At 42.6% G+C, this 27,527-nt stretch overlaps 1 protein-coding gene across 2 annotated transcripts in view; it reads right to left on the bottom strand.

Annotated features, from left to right (window-relative positions):
• Window positions 1–366: 366 nt before the first annotated feature.
• SPON2 (spondin 2) overlaps window positions 367–27,527 on the bottom strand; it is a 54,230-nt gene continuing 27,069 nt past the window's right edge. For both annotated transcript variants that reach the window (XM_029592735.1, XM_029592726.1), the window contains one exon: window positions 367–4,039. In XM_029592735.1, the coding sequence (XP_029448595.1) occupies window positions 3,861–4,039 (179 nt within the window). In that variant the 3' untranslated portion in view covers window positions 367–3,860. The remainder of the gene's footprint in view (window positions 4,040–27,527) is intronic.

Below are 27,527 nucleotides of genomic sequence, written 5' to 3'. Positions count from 1 at the left end.
CCTTGACAGTCGCCCTTCATGTGGGTTTTAATATGAATGTTAAGTCTGATGCCCATTGGTACATAGATCCCATAGTAATATATTTTAGTTTTTTCAAGTACTGCATTTTAATGTCATAAATTTGTTGGAGACTGATGATGGTGGCGTTAATGGAGAAAAATTGCATGTCCCAATGTACAGAATTGCTCATGTTTTCTGTTTCATGGCATGGTATAGTTAAAGCAAAACATCTATGGTAAATTCCATGTTAGACATACATTCTTGATTCCCTGTTTTGGCAGTGTGATCTACAATTGTATGACTGAGGATATCAGTCAGTACAACAAGAACATACAAAAACTAGATAAAATACCCCAGAAATTATGGTGCAACGATCATTTTTATTGTGAGCCTGCAGTTTGTGTTTTGAACAGGTTGAGTACTTTGCTTTGGGGAGGGATATAGGCAGTTACCACTAGGCTCCTGCCATTGGAAGGCCGCAAGAGAAATCACATAATTAGCTTTTTGCTGCAAAATTGACAACCTGCCACAGAATCAACATTCTTGAAGTTTCCACACTCCTTAATTCAGTCATTTGAAAAAAGCTATAAGGTGCTTGCCTTCAGTCTCAGCTACCTCTCTGCTCCTGTTCCTGCTCCAGCCACTCCCCTTACTAACAGCTGCAGATAACAGGAGTATGTGTGTGTTTGTCTGTATGTATGTGTGGGAGAGGGAGATTTGAGACGGAGGCAGATGAAAGAAGGGGCAATATGCTCCCTAATCCAGCCAAGTCACAGGACTGGCCCCTTGAAAAACTCAGTTTTTGTTGTAAATGTATCGTCTCAAGATAAAATTTTTATCAAAAAAATAAATCTGCTCCGCCAACTCCCATTCTCCCAGTAAAGGAACACATAGGGTCTTATTCAAAAATGATTTTTTTCCCCCATTCTATGGGAAAAAAATCTTTACTAGATAAGGCCTACAGCTGCATACTAAATACAGTGTTATTTATGTGACTGTATGAAGTCAGCCCAGATAACAAACTCTGATGTCATTGTCCTCAACTTCGTAACAGTTTGTTGCATTAGTATACTGCAAGAGCTCAAATTTAACAGTTCCACTAAATCTGGAGTGCCTTTTCTCCTGTATATGTGCAATAAGCTGTCTAATGAGGTGATGTATGTTGAAAAACAAAATTAAAATGTTCATACAGCCTGGATGCAAAAGCAAATAAATTATAATTATATTCAATTCAAAACTTTGAATTATCCTTACAGATATGACTAAATAAGTGGAATGCTGCAGATTGCAGCTTTGGGAAATTTGTAAGTGTTTTATTTAAGCGTCTACTAAAAAAAGATGAGATGCCATGTATATCTGAGATGTCCTATATTTTGCCACAAGGTGGCGCTGTATGAATTGATATAGTACCTAAAGAAACACTGTCAAAAAGAATTTCCGTTATCAAGTGTATAAATTTTCAGAAATATATGAAAAAGCAATTTTGATATCAAACAGTGCAATCAGTCATCCATGAAAAAGCCTCTCAGTAAACATTACTACTGTTACTTTTGATTATTTATATAGCGCTACAAGACATACGCAGCGCTGTACAGACACATATAAAAGAAAGTCCCTACTCCATGGAGCTTACAATTTAGTCAGACACAGAGAGATGACACAAAACAGAAAGCTTGTTTAATTATAAAACTGGTTAAATCAAGAAGGCCATGATCAGAGGGAACTAGGGTTTAAGTTTTAAAAGCAGCCTCATAAAGGTAGGTTTTAGATAAAGTAAGAAAGAGAGCATAACAAACCTGCTCAGGCAGGCAGTGCAACTACAGAATGTGCTGAACTGAGATTTGGTGATGAAGAAAGGCAGGAACAGATTGCTTTATCGGGAAATCAGGCAATTGGGCATCACCTGGTAGGACAGTCTGCCTATAGTCTCAGTGCTAGCCTGTGCATCTGTAGAATGCCTGGAAGGGGAAGAAATGACAGGAGGAGAGGAGCTGGATTAGGGAGCAGAGTAGCTCTACTTTCATCTGCTTTGTTCTGTCCATTCCAAATTCTATTCCTCCCCTCCTGTTACTTGATAGACGGGAGGGGCTGGATTAGGGAGCAGAGTGGCTTTGTTTTCCTCTGCTTTGTCTGCTCCAGCCTCTGCCTTTTCTGTTTCTTGTAGGCAGCCTGAGAGGAAGCAGAGTGCTATTCCTTGCATAAGCCCAATGTGCCTATGCATAGGGAGAGGGTTAGTTCTGGAAGTGATGGTTGGGGGCAGATAGACATAGGAAGAATATGTGTGTGAGAGAATGTTGCGGTGGGGGGGGGGGGGGGCGTGGAAGAGAGAAAGTTGATGTGTGCATCTTGCCAATGCACAATGAGCCTCAGTGTCACCACAACTCTAAAGTTTTATAGGTGTGTATGCAGAAAGGTGGGTGAGTGGGGAAAAGGTTTAAAGGGAAGGTTTACTTTTTCAGACTACATACAAAGACCATGCACCAGAAATGTAATTGGGCCTAACAGTGTCCTCCAAAGTGGAGTAGGTGCTGATTCCATTCATAAAAAGAAAAAAAAAAAACAGGTTATAAAATTAATCAGCTGTGAAGAAATGTACCACTTCATTTTCAGTTTTTATTTATTTTTTTATTTTCCTTGGAATTTATCAGGGTTTATTATGACAAGAACAAAAACAGGAGAAAATCAGTGGAAAAATGTGAAATGTGAAACATTTTTCTGGATAAATATCTGAGTTTATTTTGGCAGACAGAAAGCCAGGACAATAAAACAGTATTAAGCTGCATTTTCCACCGAGCAGCAGCCCTATCCCTACTCCCATCCCCTAGCATGTCCCTTTCTCTCCTCACACCCCTGAAAATCTCCTTCTTTCACCCCCTCCCCAATTGCAGTAGCTTTCCTCTTTACTAATGATGGCTCCAGATCTCCCCTCTTTCCTTCGGCAGCACGCTTACTGAGGCTCCCATGCACTGCAGCACTGCACTTTTGCTTTTGTGTGGGGCCAGGGAGCACAGCATGCCAGGAACTGCTTCTGGTGGACCTGGCCCACTTCAAATGCTGCACTGGCGGCACCAAGCAGCAGCCACTTTGGCTGCTTGTGGGAGGGAGAGGCAGGTGCTCGCTTTCTGGGGGGTGGGGGAGGGGTTGGCGGGACTTTAAATGCTGCAGGTGCTTTGGCCCACACTGGCTTCCTGCTGTTGCTGGAGGCCTTGAGACACTGCATCTGCAGCTCTGGAGCTGCTTTTTAATCAGTCTATATTAATTACAGTGAAAATCGGTTTAAACTGATTATCTCGTTTGGGAAAAATCTGAGAATTTACTGGTAAAAACCTGGGAATTTGTGGCTAAAAACTGGTTTAAGCTGATAACAAAGGACCCTACTGATAAGACATGTTGGAACAATAGCAAACAGAGAAATCTAATCTAGTGAGAGTCTAAGAAGCAACATGTGTTCAGAAAGTGGGTGCGTGGGCCAGCCAGGTGTATGGGGAGAAGAGCCTGTTGTGCAGAGGACCTTTAGTTGACAGGAGCCCCAGGACCAGCAGTAAGGCGAGGAGGAGGGAGAAAGGTTGAGAGACTAGTGTCCTCCTTGCCCCTTTCCACCCTCCCCCACAGCTTGCCCCTGGAGACGGGTACATGATTAAAGCATCTTGCCTGATGAATGACGTTGGTGAGGAGGATATGTGGGGAGATAAGAGAATACAAGAAGTTTGAGCTTTATGTGGAAACGGATGGGGAACCAATGTAGTGACTTGGGAAGAGGGGTTACATGGCTGCAACCTACCAGATGTACCAGGAACATGGTCTGCCACATAGTGTAGACTAAATAAACATACACTGAATTTAGATATGTATGTTATCATTTACACACAGTTCTCTGGGTCACATTGCATTTCATCTTCAAGATCTGGGCAAGGAGCCCCACTGTTAGCTGGTTTAAGACGTATGTAACGTGTCCTGCTCTTGCTCCCCATACTTCCGCAGCTTCCTTTGCAGAGGCCCCATGAAGACCATAGAGAAACCTCACAATCCAGTGGTGTTTCTGAAACGGACAGAACAGAGGTTACTTAAGAAATGATAAAATAACTTGTGTCAGCCCTTTAAATCCTCCATGAATTTGCAGCCAACTGTGCATAGCTGTGGCACACTGTAATCTTTGCCACTGAAGCCAATGGCAAATGGATTGCCACAAACTGTCTGTAGCATGATTGTGTTTTTCTTTTTACCCAGTGCATAGTCAAAGTGTGCTGAATAAAATATCTTGAGGTCAGCACTGTATATTACATAAAGCATATGGAACCATTAGGTTACAATCAAGTTTGATTTTCTTTTCATTAGCAGATATGAAATTGACTTATGCTTCAGTGCTACTGAATTTTTGTATCCATTTCACTAGATCTTATTAATACATATGAAGACAGAATACAAGTAATTTCAGGTTTTCTGCCACACAATAAATGTTAAATGTTCTTTTCTACAAACTACAGTGTCTTTCATAAAGATTCCTAAAGATTTAAGTATCGTCCTAAAAATTTAAATATTATAATAGCTTAAGAGTGTTTCATATTCTGTCAAACTAGTATAATAGATCTCAATTCTGTCTGTCCTGGAGACCCAACTAACTGAGCTGGAGGTGCTTAATGAATATGCATGAGACAGATTGATTTAAATATACTGAGTCTCCAATGCATGCAAATCTATTTCATGCATATCCATTATGGAGCTCCTGAAAACCAAACTGGTTAGGTATGTCTCCAGGCAGAGTTGAGAACCACTCGCCTAGTGGAATTTAAAATACTTCTGTATTCTTATGTGGCTAGTCCACGCACAAGTTTAGATTAGACAGGGGGGGATTTATGCATAGGTAACTGCCTAGGGCGCCAGATTTTGAAGATGTCAAATATCCAGGCCAAAGAGGATCCTACTTCTGCTTGCTTTAAAGCTATGTGCCAGCAGAGCTTCAAAGGGGCAACACCATGGCACTCTCCCTACGAGTGCCAAAATCTTAAATCCTGTCCTAGGGAGGGGGGTGTCAAGATCCTCTAATAGGGAAATATTTTCACCTTGATTCTTGTAATACTACAAAATGTACTTTCCACACAGGTGTTTGGTGCTTCCGAGGACTTTGATTTTGAGGTAGAAAATATGGGGGTAGATTTTAAAAGGCCCCCGTGTGTCCATGTGCACATGGACATCAGCACGCGCATGTTACAAAATGCGATTCGCAGGCACACATGCACGTTGGATTTTAATGTCCACGAGCGCATATGTGGGCAGGTGGCCTCCTTTGCCCACAGGAGGGGTGGGGGGGGGTGTTTAAATTTTTTTAAAGTACACATGACGACGCAATTGGGCCTTTGCCCAGTTCCCTCCCAGTCAGATCCAATTAAGGAGCTGACTGGGAGGGAACTTCCCTATACCTCTACCTAACCTTCCTACCTTTCCCCCTCTCCTCTCCTCTCCTCCCCGACCCCGACCCCTAACCCTTACCAATCTACTCTAGAATATTTTTTTTTTTTAACTTAAACACTCCTCCGCGCTGATGTAAGTTACACACTCCAGCCAGCTGCCAGCATGCGCTTCCCTGGGACAGGGCCTAATGGCCGCTGTCCCAGTCAGCTCCGCCCAGATCCCGCCGCCCTGCCTGCCCCTTTCTTCAGGCCCGGCACTTCTGCGCGCATTGGGAGTTATGCACGTAGCCGGGCCCTTTCGAAAATGCGCATGGTGCGTGCAGGGTGCGGCCGCGCATAACCCCCGAATTTTACGCGTGCAGGGCTTTTAAATTTCAGGCGTTAATATTCAATTAGATAATGGCACAGTATTTATAAAAGATACAGACTGCTCAGGTGGAAACTGGATTTTCGCTCTCTTTGCTACCTTTCTGCTCAGTGCTCTAGGGCACACTCTTCCAAAGGTCTCATTTCCCATACCGAACCATAGACGTAAACTAAATAAAATGTCTCTCCTTTTCTTCAAAATAAGCTCCTCCAGTAGCATCCTGCCCACTCTGATATTTAAGAGGTATGGAATCTTAAGACCAGGGATGTGCATTCATTTGAAAACGAAATGAAAAATGCAATGAAACACCCTTGTTTTGTTTTCAAACGAAATGAAAATTAAATCCTGCTGCAATTCGGATTTCTTTTTGTTTTTAATACTTTTGACAAATAGTGAATCAAATAAAAATGAAAAAAGCCTCCCCCCAACAAATGAAATGGAATTGGAGTATAAACCTTCCCCCCCCAATGAAATCAAATGAAATTAAATGCACATTTTTGGTCCACAGTCCCACACACTCCTACCTCGGAAAATTCATGTGAAGTGCCATGTTGTTGTTTTACACCATTGACCCTGGGTCCAGCATCCTGATTCCAGCAGTAACCAATCTAGGTCACTTGATATTATGTAGCAGATCCCAAGGGGGAGGTCCATGCCAGGTTGCTCACTCCAAAAAAATAAAAGGTGGCAAACACTGAGTCTACCTGACCGCCTCCAAACCTTTTTTAAGTTTAGCTATACAGCTAGCCCTGTCCGCATGCTCTGGCAAAAAATTCCAGTTTGCGCATTGACTGAAAAAATATAGTATTAAATTTTATTTTAAATCTGCTACCATTTAGTTTCATAGAGGTCTGTTTACACTGTGTGCGTATATGTTTACCCATACAGAGATGTTCAGAAGGCCATTACACATGCATGAAATACACAGAAAATTGCCATCATGTGTCTTATGATAAAGTCATTTGTATTGTATTAAATCTTCAGTTAAGGTAGTAGGGGGACCATGTTTTGTGGGATACCAAAAGTCGAGTCTAGAGAAAAAAGATCAATCAGTAAGTGACCTTAAAAATCAGTACAAATATGGTTTATGCAACTGACAGTGTGAACAACACATAAATGTAGCTTTTATGGAAAAACAGAATACACATATTAAATAAACAAATAAATAAATAAATGAAATATATTGAGAAAAATTATTTCCCCTTTTAGTCATATTTTCTTCAAGGTAAAGAATCCTCACTTGTTTAGCCTCTTTTTGTAAGGGAACTGTTACATACTGTTTTACAGTTTAGTAACCCTTCTCTGTACCTTGTCATGGTATACTATATCTTTTTTTAGATCAGCAACCAGAACTACACACAGTCCTCAAGGTGTGGTTGCACCATAAATATATACAGAGGCATTGTGATATTCTCGGTTTTATTCTCTGTTCCTTTCTGAATAATGCCTAACATTCTATTCACTTTTGTGACTGCTACTGCACAGTGAGATGAGGATCTCAATATATTGTCAACAGTTATTTCAAGGTCCTTTTCCTAAGTGGTAACTCCTAATGTGGAGCCTTTATTGTGTACATAAATTTCAGATTAATTTTTCCTTATGTGTCTCACTTTGAACTTGTCCACCTTAAATATCATCTGCTATTTAAATGCCCAGTCCTCTAGTCTCACATGGTTATCCTATCATTTCTCATAGTCTTTTCATGTTTTAATTACTTTGAATAATTGCAAATTTGATCACGTAAATCATTGGTCCATTTTCTAGATACTTGATGAATAAGTTAAACAACACTGATCCCAGTACAAATCCCTGGAGCACTCCGCTAACCTCTTTCCATTGGAAAACTGACCATTTAATCATACTTTTTGCTTCTTATCTTTTAACCATTTACAATAGGATATTACCACCTATCCCATGAATTTTAATTTCCTGAGGCATTTCAAGAATGACTTTATCAAATGTACTCTGAAAATCCAGATACATTATATTGATAACCATCCTTATTCAAATACTTTTTTTATACCTTCAAAGAATAAAGTAGATGAGAAAGGCATGACATCCTTTTACTAAATTAATGCTGCTTGTTGCCCATTCAGCCATGTTTATCCAATGGACCAGTAATTTTATTTATAACATTAGCTTCAACCATTTTACCCAGCACCAATGTCAGACTCCTGGTCTATAGGCTCCTGAATCACCCCCGAAGCCCTTGTTAAAAAGTAGCTTTACATTTACAGTTGCAGATTACAGATTACTATAAAAAAGGTCTTTAATTTTATATTTGAATTCCTTCAAAACTCTGGGATGACTACCATCAGGTCCTTGTAATTTGCTAATATTTAATTTGTTAATTTCTTCTAGGACCAAATGATTGACTTCAATTCCTCTTTATCATCACTGACAGGATTGGTTCCAGTATGGGTATCTCTCCAACATCCTTTGCAATGAAGACCTTCCCAAAATTGCATTAGCACTAGATAAGTATTAATATAGCTTCCCATATAAAACTTATGCCAGGGCTTCCCAAACCTGTACTGGGGACCCCACAGCTGATAGGTTTTCAAGAGATCCACAATGAATATATATGAGATAAATTTGCATATCATGGAGACGCAGCATATGCACATTTATCTCATGCATATTCATTGTGGATATCCTGAAAACCCAACTGGCTCTTCGGTCCCCAGGACAGATTTGGGAAGCTCTGGCTTATGCACTGCTTCCTGACTGAATTTTGTTGAGCTCTGTCCATCGACCATCATCAAATCCTCTGGGTAAAAAGTCATGCTGAACACTGAAAAGACCACATCTTCTCTTTCTCCTCTGTCAGGCAAAGAGTATTCTATTCTATTCTCTTCACTCATAGAAATAAAGGTTAACAAACAAGCAAATTCTACAAGACTCTTCCACTTCCAGTCTACCTCTTTCTAACTGTCCTCAAGAGCAACAAACAGGCCTGGGTTTCAGGATATGCTTAATGAATAGGCATGAGATAGATTTGCATGCACTGCTTCCATGGTATGCAAATCTATGTCATGCATATTCATTGTATATATCCTGAAAACTAAACCTGCTTGTGGCTCTTGAGAACAAGATTTGGTCATCCCTGATATAACTGGTTCTTAATATCTATCACACCGCTGATATTTAACTTAATTTTTTACTATACATAGGGACATTCATTTTCAGTTTTTATTTTATTTTTCCTGGGAATTTCAATATTATAACAAAAAAAAATCTGTGGCAAAATGACTTTACTATATAGCACATAAGAGAAAAATAAGTGGAAAAGTCATTTTTTGACTGATTTTTTTTTTTTTGTTATAACATTGAAATTTCCAGAAAAAATAAAATAAAAACTGAAAACAAAGGTCCCTATGCAATTTATAACCATTGCAGTCATTTCTTATTATTTACTTGCAATCTACCTCTCATCTGTATAACATATCTGTAAATATCCATTACTTATGTACGCAGTGCCTTGTTACTTTATGTAACTTTCCTTGGGCCTACCTTTAGGAAAAGGTAGAATAACAAATGCTTATAAATAAATAAGCTGTAAGTGATACATTTGTGTTAGACTAACTTAATAAACTTGTGAGTTGTGCGCCCTTTGTTAAAGTAGTGCCAAATGAGCTAAGTATGATGTTGCTTAAATATACAAGCAAACATTAAGTTGGATTGTAGCACCAGTGTTTGTTTTCAAAGTTGTAAATTAGAAGCTGGGAGTCAGATATATAGAGAAAAGTGAGAAAGGAGAAGGAGGCAATTGAATTTGCAGCTATCAAAAGATTATAGGCTTTATTCAATAAACATTTTTCCCATAAGCTTAGTACAGAATAAAATCTTATATGAGTAAGGCCCTAAAGAGGCTATTTACTAAGCTGCGATAATGCTGACTTTGCTGTTCAACAGATATTAAAACTACATTAATGTGCCATATCTAGCATTGCCAATATTGCAATAAAAATGTATCTCGACATGAGAAACATATTAATGAGCTGTACCACATGCAAATGTATGCAAAATAGCTCATCAATATTGGGCTTAATGTGGATCATGATGAACTTCACAATCTGCAATAAGCCCTTGAAAGTTAAATACTCCTCAAGAGGTGTAGCTAATTTTCCCCAAGAGCGCTGGCATGTTAATGTGCCTTCCAATGCTCGCCTGCCCTCCTCTCTCAATCTGTAAAGGTGCACTAGCTCCAAGTCAAGCTTCAGTGTGGCACAAATCAGCCCTTCTTTCCCCATGTCCGCTTCCAATCTCTTCCCCAGCTCCAAACCTTGCCCCTACCCAGAATTCAGTAAAGAAAGGCCTCATGTCACCACCCAGGTCACCCTTCCCACCAACCTTATCCTAGTGCAGACAATGGGCCTTTCAGGTAGGAACAATGCCCAATCACTCCTGCCCTACTGGTGCCATGATTCAAAATGGTTAGGCAGAGCCAAAGATCCCTTTTGCCCATCCAGTCCAGGCCAAAGGAAAGCCATGGGTCAGTTTGTCCCACCAATGCTGTAATTAAAAAATGCACTGTCATGATTGGGCATCATTTCTGGGAGGGGATTCTTTTTTTACAGATTCAGGTGGAAGCTGGGGGAAGGGATATCAACCTAGTCTATGCTGATAGGGGAAAGAGAACTGCCCAGGGGATGTATGCAGGAGAGTTCCTTTTGGGTGGCTTGATTTGTGCCAGACAAAACTTCACGGAAGGCTAGTGGCCCCAGGCTATGATTGTGCATTGTCCTGATCAAGAACAGGCATTACCACAGTTGGGAACACTCATACTTTTCCAGCCATGACAATGTGTGGTTTCCACTGTTTAGTAAATCCTATGGAAAATTATTAGCATTAAAATGGTGCATTAATACACCATTTTAACATAGCTTAGTAAATAGGCTCACATATCTGTAATGTGTGAAGAAACCAATGTCTCTGAGTCCTTTTCTGTGGCCCTTGCTTGGCTATTAGAGATGTACTAGACTGTGTCTATGTTTCAACCAAGAGAGGTTTCCAGCAATGGAAGATTCAGAGAAAGTTCAGAGGATGTAGAGGTTTATCTGAGTGACAAGGAGGTGTCTTCCTCCTAAGGGGATCAGAAGAAGGAAGGAGTGTAAAAAATACCTCCCATGAAGCACAAAGAGAAGATTTTAAGGATTCAGAACTAGTGTTTCCATGAGCATTGCTGGGGAGTGTAAAGTAAGAGCTTATAAGGAGTTTCTAAAGCTGAAAGATCTGAGATCTATTTGAAGAAATCGGAAGACAGGAAGAGGCAACAAAGCTGTGTGTCCTGACCTGGACTTCCAGGAGTGTTTTTTTTTAGAGGAAAATGATTCCTCTTCAGGGAGGCAGAAGCAAACAAGAGGAAAATGAGAGATTGGATTTGGGCAACTCATTGAACTGTAATTGGATAAGCTATAAAATTCTGGTAATAGTCCAAAATCTGCCAAACAATATCACTAGCCTGTGGATGAGTTCAGTTTTACACTTCTACAAACCAACAAGAAACTTTAAATCAGCTAATCAATATCTCCTCAACATTACATCTGTAAAGCACACCAGATTCGCAGTCACATGGCTTCTCCTTTGCAGCAGAATTCCATTAGAAATACATTGTATAACAAACCCCAAAGAATTCAAGATAGCTCAAACAACATATTGGCTTTCCAAACTTAAGAGGTAGATTTTAAAAGTATTGCTTGCCCAAAAATGGTCACATACACCCACTGCGGGCCACACGCAAGCAACATGAATTTTAAGAAGCCGCGAAGGAGACGCATACATACCTTATGCACGCATCAAGTGGACAGAAAAGGGGGCGGGGCATGGGCATTCCGGAGCAGGGCCGAGACTTACGCACATAACTCCAGATATTAAAAAAAAGCTGATCATGGCACGCGTCTGCGTGTTTCCCCCATAATTTTACTGCTGATCCTGATTAAGAGCAAATCTAGAGATCTCCAGTTTTAGGGCTTTCAGCACAGTGTGCTGCTTCAGGGTCAAGTGTGGGGGGCTTACAGGATGAAGAACCAGAGGGGTCTTGAAGTACTCAATATCAACTGGAAAAACTGGTGGACTAATTGGAAAACCCGGTTTTTCCCCTTGCACGAGCATGTTTTAAAATCCATCTGCATACACATGTAAAAGCTGCTAAAGCCCTAGCGGAATACGTGCGGGATATTTACTCTAGCCGCCTCTTAAGATTACTTGCACACATAAGTGCAGCGGGGGATTTTAAACGATACGTGCGTAGATACATGCACGATGTAAAATTGCAGCATATCTCTGCTTGCGTGCCGATATGCAAGTATATGGGCGCACGTGCGCTCCTTTTAAAATTAGCCAGTTAAGTTTCTTCCTCAGGCAGTGCCTCTCCCAGTCAAGTTCCAAATTGAAGCAATGGCTACTGACTACGACTGATTTTATTTTAACTTGTTGATGTTTGTCTCAATTGTGTATGTTTTCTGTGTAACCCACCCCAAACCTTGGAGGGCACAGGATAGAAATAATTTTTAAATAGATAAAATTTCAGGAGAGACTCCAAATTCTAGCCTGATCCTTTCTGGGCTAACAATAGAGTAACAGAGGGAGGAGGAGGAGGAGGAGGGCTATTGGAGACTAACAGACTTACCTTGCATTAGAACAGTGTATTGGGAAAGTGATTGGGAACATTTCTGGCACACAGAGGATTTTTTTTTTTGCTGTGAATTTTGTATGGACTTTGTTTTGAACCTGTTGATGTAACAGCTGAAACTTTACTATTTTCCCCCCTAAGTAAACTTTTTTTTGTTTACAGCAAAACATTTGTGTGGACTGTTTTTATTGGAGGTAACCTCTGCTCAGTGACCTTGCAGTGTATCCTTTCCCCATTTCAAGGGAAACAGATCCTCTTTTCTCCCACCCTGGTTGAGCAAATCCAGTACTCCCCAGGGCTAGGAAGGTGATTCCCCCTGTGAAGGGGTGTGTGTGTGTGTGGGGGGGGGGTAATACATTTCAAAGTGTTTGATACTTGCAATTACAAATGTCTTATGTTCTTAGATAGTTCTGAAGTTCTCTTTTATTACAGTGATCAGAAGTTTATTGATGTAATGGTGTGGCCTGAAAAATGTTCCACCACAAAACTGTCTGTTCTTCTCTGTGGTTATGTTATCTTATCACTGTGGAGGCTCATTTTTGTCTAACCTCAGACCCATTTCACCAATGTAACATCCCTCGTTACATTTTCTGCAGTTGATGATGTATACTCTATTTAACAGATGATCACGAGTATAATTTGCATATGCTGAATATCTTGGCCAGTGTGGGTAACTGTAGGGCCTTGTGATAGGTGCTAACATAGGATTACATTTTCAAAGGGGTTTTGCATGTGAAAATGGCATATGCGCACGTAAGTGGCATGTACTCATCGGCATGCTAGTTTATAAATGTCGAGATTATGCACAAATTTTCTACTTTGCGCATACATTTTACTGGGGGGAAAAAGGGGTCAACTAGGGGTGTTCTGGGGCGGGGTTCAGAAGGACATGTGGTACTTGCTATTTTATATGAAATATACGCATATACCGGTTTTTGCATAACCTTTGCCTCCCCCTGTTGCAAGCACGGGAGAGCGGTCGCTTGATTGGAACTGAATGTGTGCCCTTGGACCACAGCATGAGCCCAGAGGAGAAACCAGGGCATGCGCCATGGCAGGCAAGGTGTATTCGAGCATGGGTGGACAAGCTGAAGACTCTGAGCATTCTGACCTCTGCCAAACCTGAATGCACCAGAAGAGACCCAGCAACACAATGCTGGTCTCTGGGGTAGCCCTCCAGCCAACCGATAGCCCTTTCGGACCTGCCGCCTAGGAATGGCAGGTGTGATAACATGGACAGAAGTCAAGGATGGATGATGACTCTGGAACAAGGATGAGATGAAGACACTTGGAGACTTGGACGAAATGAGGCGGAGCCTCAGGCAGGCACTGTCCCTCAGCGTGCCCTACATAGCCCCCCATGGGCTGGTCACGGATCACGCTGTCCCACTGCATGCCCTACACAACCCGAAGAGGCTGGTTGGGGACCACGCGGAGAGCGGGACGATCACAGGACTGAAGCTCAGGAAGGATAGGGGAATCCGGGCAGCGCTTAAAGAAGGATCCAGCCGGAATGGGAATCAGCAACAGATGCAGACACGGATTCAGGCTTATCTAACGGATGGATATCTGGAGGCTGGATCCATCAGGAAGAGACAAGGCTGGAACTCCCAGAGCCAGGAAATGCACAACCTGGGACATCAGAAGGCAGGAACCAAAGAAGACTGGAAAATCTGAAGACAGGAATTGAAAGAGACTGGAACAACTGGAGACAGCAACCGAAGAACTGAAACATCAGGACACAGGACAGATGAGGACACAGAATCCGTCAAGAGACCAGGAACACAGGACAAAGACAAGGGAGCTCCCACAAAGGAACTAAAAAGACATGGGATAGGAGGCGATGTCCTTTCGTGGATTACAAACTGGTTAAAAGACAGGAAACAGAGAGTAGTATTAAATGGTCAATTTTCTCAGTGGAAAAGGGTAAACAGTGGTGTGCCACAGGGATCTGTACTTGGACTGGTACTTTTCAATATATATAAATGATCTGGAAAGGAATACGATGAGTGAGGTTATCAAATTTGCGGATGATACAAAATTATTCAGAGTAGTTAAAACACAAGCGGATTGTGATACATTACAGGAGGACCTTGCAAGACTGGAAGATTGGGCATCCAACTGGCAGATGAAATTTAATGTGGACAAGTGCAAGTTGTTGCACATTGGGAAAAATAACCCTTGCTGTAGTTACTCGATGTTAGTTCCATTTTAGGAACTACCACCCAGGAAAAAGATCTAGGCATCATAGTGGATAATACTTTAAAATCGTCGGCTCAGTGTGCTGCAGCAGTCAAAAAGCAAACAGAATGTTAGAAATTATTAGGAAGGGAATGGTTAATAAAATGGAAAATGTCATAATTCCTCTGTATTGCTCCATGGTGAGACCGCACCTTAAATACTATGTACAATTCTGGTCACCGCATCTCAAAAAAGATATAGTTGCGATGGAGAAACTACAGAGAAGGGCAACCAAAATGATAAAGGGGATGGAACAGCTCCCCTATGAGGAAAGGCTGAAGAGGTTAGGGCTGTTCAGCTTGGAGAAGAGACGGCTGAGGGGGGGATATGATAGAGGTCTTTAAGATCATGAGAGATCTTGAATGAGTAGATGTGAATCGGTTATTTACACTTTTGGATAATAGAAGGACTAGGGGGCATTCCATGAAGTTAGCAAGTAGCACATTTAAGACTAATCGGAGAAAATTCTTTTTCACTCAACGTACAATTAAGCTCTGGAATTTGTTGCCAGAGGATGTGGTTAGTGCAGCTAATGTAGGTGGGTTCAAAAAAGGTTTGGATAAGTTCTTGGAGAAGAAGTCCATTAACTGCTATTAATCAAGTTTACTTAGGGAATAGCCACTGCTATTAACTGCATCAGTAGCATGGGATCTTCTTGGTGTTTGGGTAATTGCCAGGTTCTTGTGGCCTGGTTTGGCCTCTGTTGGAAACAGGATGCTGGGCTTGATGGACCCTTGGTCTGACCCAGCATGGCAATTTCTTATGTTCTTAAGCGAAGATGGACCTTGGAGCCTCCTGGAATGAAGAAATGAGACGAAGAATCAAAGAGCAGGCAAGCTCCTTGCCAAGGCGACGAGGATCTGGCAAAGAGTTCATTTATAGGGCTGAAGAGAAGATGCAGAATGACGTCATCAAACAGGGCCGAGAGGCATCTCCCGCCACGGGCCCTTTAAATACAGGAGAGAGGCTCCGCTGCGAACCTAGGGGAGCCCGATACAGGAGCAGCGGAGGCAGCATTCTTGCTGCGAAGAGAAGACCGGCGTTTGGCGGCAGGCAGGGCAAAAGCAGCCCCCTGCTGTGAAGAAGACAATGGCATTGATGGCACCCGGGCCCCGAAGATGAAGCTGGCAGTGGCACTCCTGCCACGAAGGGAACGGGGACTTCAGTGAGTCCATGCCGCAGAAGGAGGACAATGGCGGCGGCTCCAGGGCCGCAAGGGAGGTGAGAGGCTGCTCGCGGGCCCAACCGCAAGCAGAATCGTAACACCCCCATTGTAGCAGCAACCAGAAATCTGATAGAAACATGCAATATACCATTTTAATCAGCATTCAAAATGGAATTAAACAACATATAATTAATAGTTGGTATGCCCACAGCTTACAAAATAGCTTTAAAATGAGTGAGGTAACAGCTTTTCTTTCTGCTTGTTGCTTGAATTTTCAATAATTTTTTGGCTTTTATTGGACAATTTTAGCGGTTGACTGTCACCAAATTCTGTAAAACGTTTGTCGGCAGGCTTGCGCCATGTCCTCTGAACCCAGCTTTTGCTTCTACCTAATTTTTCAGCAATTCACGTTTTTTGTAATAAAAGTTGCAGCCGTAAGTAATGTGTAAGATACTGTTAAATTCCAAATTGAATGGCTTACAGAATGGTACAAAAATTCTATTAGTGGGAAAATCCAGTGGGGCACTAAGGGGGGAGGCAAAGGTTATGCAACTCCCAGTACATTACCAAACTTATCTGTACACTTTTATACCTGCTAATTGACTCATGCAAGTGAAATTGAACATGTTTGTTGTCTGCAGTTTTTGGGTGATCGGTCTGGGTGAACTGAAACTGGACTGGATGAACTGGCAGAGAAATTAGCGAACTGGTGATTTCAAGTACGGGCGCTAGTAAGTGTTTTAAAAACAGTATACTTGCATACTTTATAAAATACCTGTCACCGTATATAAATCTGAGTTATTATGCTTACATGTTATATATTTTATGCAGCTAAAATATACTTTCATGTGTTTATACTGTAAATAGGTAGAGAATATATATGTTTTATTACATTGGAAATATTTACATGTACTGAAACATATGCACATGTTTTCAGAGCAGAATTGTGCAGCATTTTATAAACTGTGTAGGTTCTGCCACGTAGTTTATACAATTCTAGCATTAATCTCTGCACTCATTTATGCATATAAATGCTGTTCTGCAGTGTTTGAAAATGAGGCTTATAAAGGTGAATTTTAAAAGCCCGACGCGCACCAAAACCGGAAGCTATGTGAATATGTAGGGCTGGTGCACGCTGAGCGGATTTTAAAAGTTGCTCGAGTACGCACTTACGTCCCACAATGCACACAAATGAAAAATTCTGAAAATGGAGTGGGGAATGGTCGTGGTCTGGGCAGGGCATGTGCGTTCCTGGATTTCACCTTGAAATTTGCATGTAAATACCTACACGCACAGGCACATGCTGGGGTCCCCTGCCGCGTAACTTCTGCTATGGATGGCGTGTAAGTTGTAAAACAATAAAAACTAAATACATCAGCGGGGTTTTAAGGTTCATGGCTAACATGGGAGAAGGGAGGCTATGCAACTAGCAGGGTTTGGAAGTCCTATACCTTACCTGGGCGAACTGTGAACAAACTGGTAAAACCGGTAATGGCGTCGGTGTGCGTATCTTTTAAAATCTCCCACTTACGCAGTAGAAGTGGCGTTTGTGTGCATTGGTGTGCGTCCACTTAACAATGCGCACACATGTACACGTGTTCAGGCCATTTTATAACATGCACAAATATACGTGCATATGTTATTATATGGCCACTTCCCTGGGTGCGGGCTGACAAACACACACACACACATGTGCGTCCATGCGGCTGTTTAAAAGTTACCATATTAGTTTACATCCATGGACTTTTATAGATTTTCATGCCATTTTCTTATTTTGAATTTGTGTTTGACACTTGCTTTGTGTTAGATTTTGCTCCAGAATAGATAAGTTCCTGAAAGCTAGAACTGGAGGAGCAGAAAATATTTCTTCATTCTCCAGTAGCAGTAATTGTAAATCTTTTGTGATTTTTCTTAGTTTTTGTAGCTCTGGGATGCATGTTACTGCTAGATGTTACCTGCTCCGTGGATTTCTTCAGTGTCTTGTTCAATAGGTCTTCCTTGGGTCTTTCAAGAGAAGATGCAATTTTCTTGCACCCATGGTCCGCATACTAGCAGGCCGATTCAGTAAAGTTCGCGGGAGAGTGGGCGAACGCCCACTCTCCCGGCGTGCACACAGGCCACTCGCCTGTGCACGTGATACGGTATTTAAATGAGGCCCGGCGGTAGAAACGGGCAAAAGGAGCAGTGGCTGTCAGCGGGTTTGACAGCTGATGCTCAATTTTGCCGGCGTCGGTTCTCGAGCCTGCTGAGAGCCATGGGCTCGGAAACTGGACGCCGGCAAAATTGAGCATCCGGTTTTCGACCCTACAGCCGCCGGCCCATTAAAAAATTTTTTTTCTTTTTTTTTTTACTTTTTTTACACTTCGGGACCTCCGACTTAACATCGCCATGATATTAAGTCGGAGGGTGCACAGAAAAGCAGTTTTTACTGCTTTTCTGTGCACTTTCCCGGTGCCGGAAGAAATTAGCGCCTACCTTTGGGTAGGCGCTAATTTCTGAAAGTAAAATGTGAGGCTTGGCTAAACATTTTACTTTCTGAATCACACGCGAATTCCTAATAGGGCCATCAACATGCATTTGCATGTTGAGGGCGCTATTAGGTTCGGCGGATTGGACACGCGTTTTCCGCCCCTTACTGAATAAGGGGTAAGGGAAAACGCGCGTCCAATGGCAGGTTAACAGTGCGCTCCATGTACTGTATCGGCCTGTAAGAGAGAAATTCAAAACGGTCCAGGAACATAAGACATTTGAAATTAAAATGATCAAACACTTTGAAACAAAAATAAAGGGACTCAAGAGAGGCATTGGTTTCCTTCCTCCTTACCTGACATGGGATTAAAGTGCCTGAGTGCAGCACATGTCAGCACTAGTGTGCACGGCTGCACTAACTTTAGCTCTAGAACAGTTTACCAGCATCCAGCATATGAATGTAGCACAGATGAGCACTATCCGCAGCACATGCAGTTTCAAAACTGAGGCACTATATTAAGGTCAGCAGGGCAATGAATTCTTTGAACTTTTGTTTGCAGGAGGTATGTTGCAGTATTTAAGGTTTGCGTTGACCCATTGTGGTGGCAAAGAAGGAAAAATGCTGACATTATCCACAGAGCATTGTGTTGACAGAGAAATGAAGGAGCCATGAACCCGCTCTGCAGAAAAGCAAATAACATTTTATTCTGAATGTGTAGGCCCTCTCTCTGCTTCTTCCATTTCTCTCTTGCTCACTGTTTATAAGGAACACATATGTTAGCATTTTCAACAGTGATTTCTATTGTCTCCTTTCTGTTGTATATGCACCTGCTCCTTTGGGACAGAGTTTACCCCTGCTTTATAATGGTGGAGCCTTCCCTGCTGAAACAAGTTTGTGCTACAGCCTATTCCATAGCTAAATCCCCTTAAAGTCTGCCTGCACCTGTGCTTCATTAGCTTTGATTTATTCTGCTGATTTGAACTCCTCCACCTGTATATTCATAATCCAGGTGCAGCTTCCAGGAACACTCTGAGATCACTGCTAGTGACCCTATGTATATGAGCTCTTATCTGAATTGCAAATTGACACACTGATTCTTTATAAATCCAGTCAGAGCAGAAGGGCCAGAGCTATGGCTTTAACACCAGCACTACAAAGTTATAAACACACTCAAATATCTTTCACTGTTTGTCTCCCTCACCTTTCTTACCTCTCTCTGAACACATTATCCCACTCTCAGTCTATTATTTATTTATTTATTTATTTATTTATTTATTTATTTATTTATTTAAATATTTTTATATACCGGCATTAGTTATGGACATCATACCGGTTTACATTAAACGAATTTAAGTTTGGAAATTACATTTTAACAGGGAAAGCTAAACTGGGAGAGGGATAACAAGAGGCAGCTGTGAAGAAAAAGACTAACAATACATGGGTCCTCAATATGAGGAAAGAGTAAACACCGGGTGGTCGTTCTTTGGAGGGGGATATGAGGGCCTTTTATTCTGGGTAGGCTTGCTTGAACAACCATGTTTTTAATTTCTTTTTGAAGTTGTTCATACACGGTTCATACACGGTTCTATTACTTGTACTTTACAATTCTTTAAAGTTTTGAAAACAAATATTGATATTTTAACCTAATATATATATATATATATATATATATATATACATCATCCTTTGCTCGATTTGCACTGATCCAATGAAGGAAGCATGACTCTCAAAAGCTAATCATAATGTATTAAGTATATTAAGTATAAAAAGTATAAAAAGGTTTGCTGACCTTTAACTATACTAATTTTTTGTTTAGACACCGTGTCAGGCACTGAAAAAAATGAATCATAGATTTTCATACAACAATTACTGCACAAAGCAGTCTGTCAGCTAGCAATGACTAGTTACAACAAAATACTTTTGAAAATACAACACCATTCCTTGGCATTCCATACTGTAGATGTGGACCTGAGCAACATGCAGAACCAAAATTTTGCACATATCCTGCACAAATCTCCTCGTCCTATAGAATCTCTGTCCCAAGCTCACCTGGTACAGAATCCCCTGCAACTGTGTATGAAACAAGCTACTGGGGAAACTGCTGCCCTTCTGCTACCTGCAGGATATAATTTCCAAGGTCAAAAAGCCACTGCGCAGTAGGGGAGCATCAAACGTGAACAGAACCACCTACAACCAGGCAGAGCACACTCGGGCCGATACAGTAAAAACGCGGGAGAGCGGGCGAATGCCTGCTCTCCCAGCACGCGAACAGGCCACTCTCCTGTGCGCACGATTCTGTATTTAAATGAGGCCCGATGGTAAAAACAGGGTAAAGGAGGCGCTAGGGACACTAGCGCGTCCCTAGCGCCTCCTTTTGGACCGGAGCGGTGGCTGTCAGCGGGTTTGACAGCCGACGCTCAATTTTGCCAGCGTCGGTTCTCGAGCCCGCTGACAGCCACGGGCTCGGAAACCGGACGCTGGCAAAATTGAGCGTCCGGTTTTCGACCCAACAGCCGCGGGCCGACATCAAATTTTTTTTTTTAACCCTTCGGGACATCCGACTTAATATCGCCATGATATTAAGTCAGAGGGTGCACAGAAAAGCAGTTTTTACTGCTTTTCTGTGCACTTTCCTGGTGCCCAAAGAAATTAGCGCCTACTTTTGGGTAGGCGCTAATTTCTGAAAGCAAAATGTGCGGCTTGGCTGCACATTTTACTTACTGAATCGCGCAGGAATACCTAATAGGGCCATCAACATGCATTTGCATGTTGCGGGCGCTATTAGGTTCGGGGGATTGGACGCGCGTTTTCGGCCCCTTACCAAATAAGGGGTAACGCTAGCGCGTCGAAAACGCGCGTCCAATGGCGGGTTAACAGTGCGCTCCGTCAGAGTGCACTGTACTGTATCGGCCCGAGCAGAACCAGCAGCTGCCAGAAATAATAATGGGAAGGGGAAGATGCAGCAGGATGTGAAGAAGTCAGGGAGGGGGCATGTATACCTAGTTAGTACCAGGTTACTGTTGTCTCTGCAACTCCAGTGGCTGGCTAGGTAGTAAGCACCTGTGCGCAACCTCTCTGTACCAACATCTTCAGCAGCCTCCTGGGCCAGGACAGTACTTGTAATATTATTGCTCACTCAGCAGCTGCAGCTTAGCTGTATAAAAAAATCCCCAGAATCATCCTGTCTAAAATTACATAGTGCTTGGTGAATCCCAATTGCTGGAATTCATACTAAGAATAACGGTCACAAATAAGAAATGCTTGTAGGAAAAGGGGGAAGGGGAAAGTCAAGTTCCCAGTAGCACTTACTGGGAAAACAGGGGTTGCTGCATCTCCAATCACAGGACATAGTGCTGGGAGAGAGTGACTTGAGGAAGAGATGTGATACTGGGAAACAACTTGCTCATAATACCAAGAATGGTAACAGTGTCTGTCTGGTTAAAGCATCATCTGGAATAAGAAAAGCTATTGTGTCAGGGGATGTGACAATCACAATAAATCTAGTTTCCAGCATCATCCTTACGGAGATCTGGAACAATGTTACTCATTATTTGGGCATATTGCACTTGTTCACTCATGTCAGCCTTCTCTTGCTTGATGTGAAACCTTCAAAAGCAACATCATCTTCAAGAACATGGTAGAAAACCACAGATTGTGTCATGCATTATTCAGAATCTGTATCATGACAGCATCTCAGGCACTAGCAATGCACCCACTAGCATTATAGATGGTGAAAATTGTTATGAAGCATTCATAGTTATCTGGTCCTTTAAAACTCACAAGATTTTCCATAAATTCTCTACAGTATTGGCAGTTCATGTTCCAGTTTACTCCATGATGTATAGGCTGAATAAGGTAAGTATAACTAAGAGACAAGTAGCTGGCAAAAGCATCACATGCCATCAATGTTATGGCAGCACACTTGTCCAGTAGCAGTACAGTCTTGCAAATTCCTGGAGTCTATCTTGTGTGGAATGCTCCCTGGCCTTGGGCACAAAATAGTTATCAAACCATTCATTAGTAATAGTTTGTGTGATCCATGCCCACTTGCTGGAAACACTTTCAAATTCTTGAAAGCTCATGAAGGGGCACATTTACTATTGACAAGCAGTTTGCACTTGTTTGTGGCAGCTGCATTGCCACACATCAGAACAGCCAGCCTCTCCTTGATTTCCTCCGCACTATGTAAGTAATTTTCAAAAAGGATTTATACACTTAAAACTGGGTTTTACATGTCCAAATGTACTTTACGCATGTAAGGCAACTTTTGAAAATTGCAACAATATGGGCCAGATTTTGAAAAGGTTACACGTGTAAATCTGGAGGATTTACACACGTAACCGGTCATATGCGCGCCGGGCCTATTTTCAAAAGGCCCAGCGACGCACGTAAGGCCCCGGGACGCGTGTAAGTCCTGGGGCTTGCAAAAAGGGGCGGGGCGGGGTCAGAGGCCTCCGACACAGTGGCCATTTGCTGCTGTGCCGGGGATCGCGCACCGGCAGTTGGCCGGCGCGCGCAACTTAATTCAGCCCCAGGGCTGAAGTAAGTTTTGAAATAGAAGACAAAAAAAAGGAAAAGGTAGGGGGGGAAGGGCGAGAGAGGTAGGGGAAGGGAAGATGGGGTGGGGTGGGGGTAAGGGATGGGAGAAGGCAGCGTGGCTCGGCGCACGCAAGGTGTACCATTTTACATCCCATTGCGTGCCGACCCCTGATTTTATAACATGCGCGCGCATGTTATAAAATCTCATGTCCGTGTGTGCACGCCGGGTATCACGCGCACATGGACGCGCTCACGCAACTTTAAAAATCTACCCCTAAATGTGTCCATGTGTGGTCTTTGGCTGGCTGCTTTTCTCATAAAACTTTTATAAATTGCAGAAAACAAAACAGAAACACCTCTGCTTATCTTAGCAGCTTTTAAAAAGAAAAAATACAGCATTGTAATTCACAACTATTTAGGACTGGCCTTTCCTAGGTTTCCTTCTCTTCCCTAGGGCCCTTTGTTCTCCCTGGGCCCAACTTCTTATCCCCTTCTAAGGAGATTGCCCTCAGAGCAGAACGCCTGCCTGGACGTAGGCGAAATGCCTGGCCCTGGGATTTTAAGGAGGGTTCTCAATAGGCCATTGAATTAATAGGTTTTACATACATGAGTCCACTTTAAGCAGGTAAGTGGGCTTCTGAAATTGCTACGATAATCTGTTGCTTTTGTGCAAAAATTACCTCATTGCGGCAGTCAAGGGTGTTGTTGCTTGGCAAGCATCTCCAGAACAATCCGTTTCATCTGCATTGTAGACTTGCTTTGCAGTTAGGTAGTCACGTGCATCAGCTAGGCAAAATCTTTCCTCATACTTCTCTTTAGCTTCAAGATTTGCAGACAGCTTTTCTCGCAGCTGTGAATACTGTGGCAACTTTTAAACGTGTGTAATGCCTCATTGGGAACCTTACCAAACAGTGTGTCCTTAGAGAAATGTAATCCCGTCTCCAGATGCTGGCCGCACACCAGTGGGGCTTTAAAAGAATTCTCTTTGGGGTTGGAACCACTCCTAACTAGCTCTTTCGCAGTCTTTCTTTCCCCAGGGTATGGATTCTTTGTTGATAGGGGGGGGGGGGGGGGGGGGGGGGAAAGATTTATCGTTCAGGGCCCAGAGTGACAGGGGTGCTACTTTGGTCTTTCCCACGGGGAGAGATAATGCTTTCTTTCACTCTGGCATGTGCTGTTGGTGCCAAACAAATACACAGGAGACTCCAGATGAGTGTCCAAATAAAATAGTTTTTTCTGATGGGTAATCAGGTGAAATGATGGCACAAGTAATAAAGACCTCAACGGCACAGCAGTTCTCAGGTCACAGTCTTTTTTCCTCAATCTGTGCAGAGGTCTCTATCACCAGGACTAAAAGGCTCTTGCTTTCCAGGGAGCAGAGGTGGTGAGGCTCCCAGGTGGGCAGGGTATCCTTCTTTGGAACAGAGTAAAACACTTTAATCTGGCAAAATGGACAAAAACACAGTCTGTGCATAGAAAGTCAAAACCCTCTCTCCTCAGGGCCTGAAGACTCCTGTTGGGTGTCCTCAAATGGTCTCAAGATGAAGTTTAGTAGAGTCTCCCTCTAGTTGTTTTCTATAATCCCAGATGAGAGGGATCTGCTCAGGAACCTGCAGCTCTCAGGCAGGAAGGGGCAGCAGAAATCTTCCTCCTTCCAAAAAAAATTCCTTTCACTTGAACTGAGTACAAACACCAGAAGGTCCTTTAATCAGGTCACCACCATACCTCAGGCCCCTGAATAGCTTGCAGAGAGGCAGGTCTTCCTTATCCTGGGTCCCCCATAGACAGGATTCCTCGTGCCCTGAATCCAAGTCACATTCAGGGATCTCTCAAGGCTTTCTGCTATTGAAAGGTGCAAAATCCCAGCTAAGCAACCCAGAAGTGAGCCCAAACAGCCAGCTAGTGGACGGACAGTGCAGCCTCTCGACCTTGGTCAGGATCCCCCCAGGCAGGGCTTGCCTAGATCCTCTAAGTAAGCCTGAAATCCAAAACAAGAAAATGCTCCTAACTGCCACCTAACTCCAACTCAAAGCACTGTATCCAGTCTTTCAGTAGAGAGCTGCTTTTATTGCCTTACCCGGGGGGGGGGATGGCCATCCCAGCTCCCTCAAAGGGAGTGACTATAGAAAAATTGTGCCTCCCCTCTATGCTAAACTGCCTGACTCTAGCTAAATGGAGTTACACTAGGGCAAAACTGGTAATGAGCCCCAGTGAGTCATTACGGAAGGCTCATACTATGTAGTGTAGGTTAGCAGAGTATACCATTTGTCTACAGCACCCAAACAGGAGGTTCAACCCAGTCTTCATATTAGTGAGTGATCTCTAGTATTTCAGGACTTGTTGAGAGAAGTTGTTGAGGAGAATTCAAGAGAGAAGGAGCTTTTTCTTTCTTTCTTTCTTCCTTGCTTTAGATCTGCAGGCCAAATACTCAGTGATTGATCCCTGGCATTTTTTTCAGAGATCAGCTGCTAGCCCATGACAAGGGATTGGCGAGCTAGTTCTCCAATTATATTTTTATTTTGGAAGGAGTTCTGCTTCACCTATTCCTTCCTGGTGAAGAGGAAAGAGGTTGTCCAAACAGTGAACAAAAACCTCTTTTTTCTCTAAGTTGTTGTCCCTTGCGGGAAGGAACTCAATGGTATTTTTGGAAGTAAGCAGTTTTTCTTTTTCTGGCTGGAAGTTGCTTAGTGATTTTGAGGACCTTATAGTTCACCCCATATCCTGAGAAACTCAATGCCAACCTGGTAGAAATCAGTCACTTGGTAGGAGAGAGGGGAAAAAATGATCTAGCTGGTGCTCACCCAGAGGATACAGAGTTAGTGCCAACCCACTACCTCAAGGAAGAGAGAAGGAAAGAAAAAACCCCAAAAACAGATCAAACAGTAGATCCCAGGTAACAAAGGGAATCTTTCAGAGACAGAAGAAACCTTTACATCCACCTAGTGGAAGCCCTAAAATCCAGGAAGGAATAGAGGGGAATCCAGGAATGATTCAGAAAAAACACAAATTCAACTATTGAATATTTCAGTTATGTAATATGAATGCCACCCCAAAGAAATGTATCAGATATGAAGATGTTTCCATTGAAGAACCAACTCAGTAAAGTCTGTTTTGTTGGACCACCACACCTGTGTTCAGCTAAATTACTGTGATAAAATAAATAATGATTTGTTAATGCCTTGGTCCCCCCATCAGAGAATCCATACCAGGTCTGTAAGGAGTGAGTCAGGACTCAGTCCCAGTATCAAGGAAAGACTAAAGAGGTTAGGACTTTTCAGCCTGGAGAAGAGACAGCTGAGGGGGGATATGATAGAGGTGTTTAAAATCATGAGATGTCTAGAATGGGTAGATGTGAATCAGCTATTTACTCTTTCAGATAATAGAAAGACTAGGGGGCACTCCATGAAGTTAGCATGTGGCACATTTCAAACTAATCTGAGAAAGTTCTTTTTCACTCAACGCACAATTAAACTCTGGAATTTGTTGCCAGAGGATGTGGTTAGTGCAGATAGTATAGCTGTGTTTAAAATAGGATTGGATAAGTTCTTGAAGGAGAAGTCCATTACCATCTATTAAGTTCTCTTAGAGAATAGCCACTGCCATTAGCAATGGTAACATGGAATAGACTTAGTTTTTGGGTACTTGCCAGGTTCTTATGGCCTGGATTGGCCACTGTTGGAAACAGGATGCTGGGCTTGATGGACCCTTGGTCTGACCCAGTATGGCATTTTCTTATGTTCTTAAGGGTGAGTCCCCTTGTCATAGGACAGACCTGGGATAAGTCTATAATTATGAAACCAACCAGTACAATTATTTTCTATTCTTAGCTTTATATACTGCATTATTCCCCAACACAGGGGGACCCAAAATGGTTTATATCATATGAGATAACATACATCAATATATCACATATGAAATAATGTAAATATTCCCAAATGCAGTCCTACCCATTTCTCACTCTCACTAGGGAAAGGATAGGGCAGGTCAGACAATTATAGAATAACACATCCTCCCAATTTCATTTCAATAAATATAAACAGCATATAAATAAAGCATATTATAAAAATGCATAATAAAACAAACAATAAGTAGCATTACAGTAAACATATATGTTATGAACTCTCCTGTAGCTGGGCTATGGGAGGCTCCTTACCTCTTCCTGGAGGCTGCTCCAAGCCAGGGCCTCGCCTGCGAACTGTCCAGGATTTGCTCCAGGGCCTGGGAGGCCTCAATGTCCGTGGGGCCTGCCTGAGGCTGCTTGTGTTTGCATGGACTTCCTGGTTTGAGCCACGCCCTTCCCTAGGGGGCCGGCCCGCAGCATTTTTCCATAGTTATAGGGCCAGCTAGGTGTGGGCCTGCCAAACTCCTCCCAGGGAGTCACCGGTCTGCAGCCCTATAAAAGGACTTCAGCTTCAGTCTGTCTTTGCTTTGCATCGTGGTGACTTCCCTCTGGAGGCTCCTGCCTGCCAGAGCCTTGTAAGGTTGTCTGTTCTTCGTGGAGCTCCTTGTCTCGTCTGCTTTTATACCATGTCTTGATGTTTTGCCTGAGGTCCCTGACCATGTCCTGATGTTCCGCCATGATCCTCCTTATCCTGATGTGTCCGCCTGCCAGGATGTTCTTCCCTGCGTCTTCGTCTGGTGCTCTCGAGCCTTCTGTTCCTGTAAGCTGGTGCTCTCGGATGGTGTATGCCCGAGAATGAGGT

Source organism: Rhinatrema bivittatum, chromosome 1, assembly GCF_901001135.1.
Source record: "Rhinatrema bivittatum chromosome 1, aRhiBiv1.1, whole genome shotgun sequence".
NCBI classification, from domain to species: Eukaryota; Metazoa; Chordata; class Amphibia; order Gymnophiona; family Rhinatrematidae; genus Rhinatrema; species Rhinatrema bivittatum.
The sequence above is the reverse complement of the archived record's forward strand: the minus strand, read 5'-3'. Positions and strand labels throughout refer to the sequence as shown.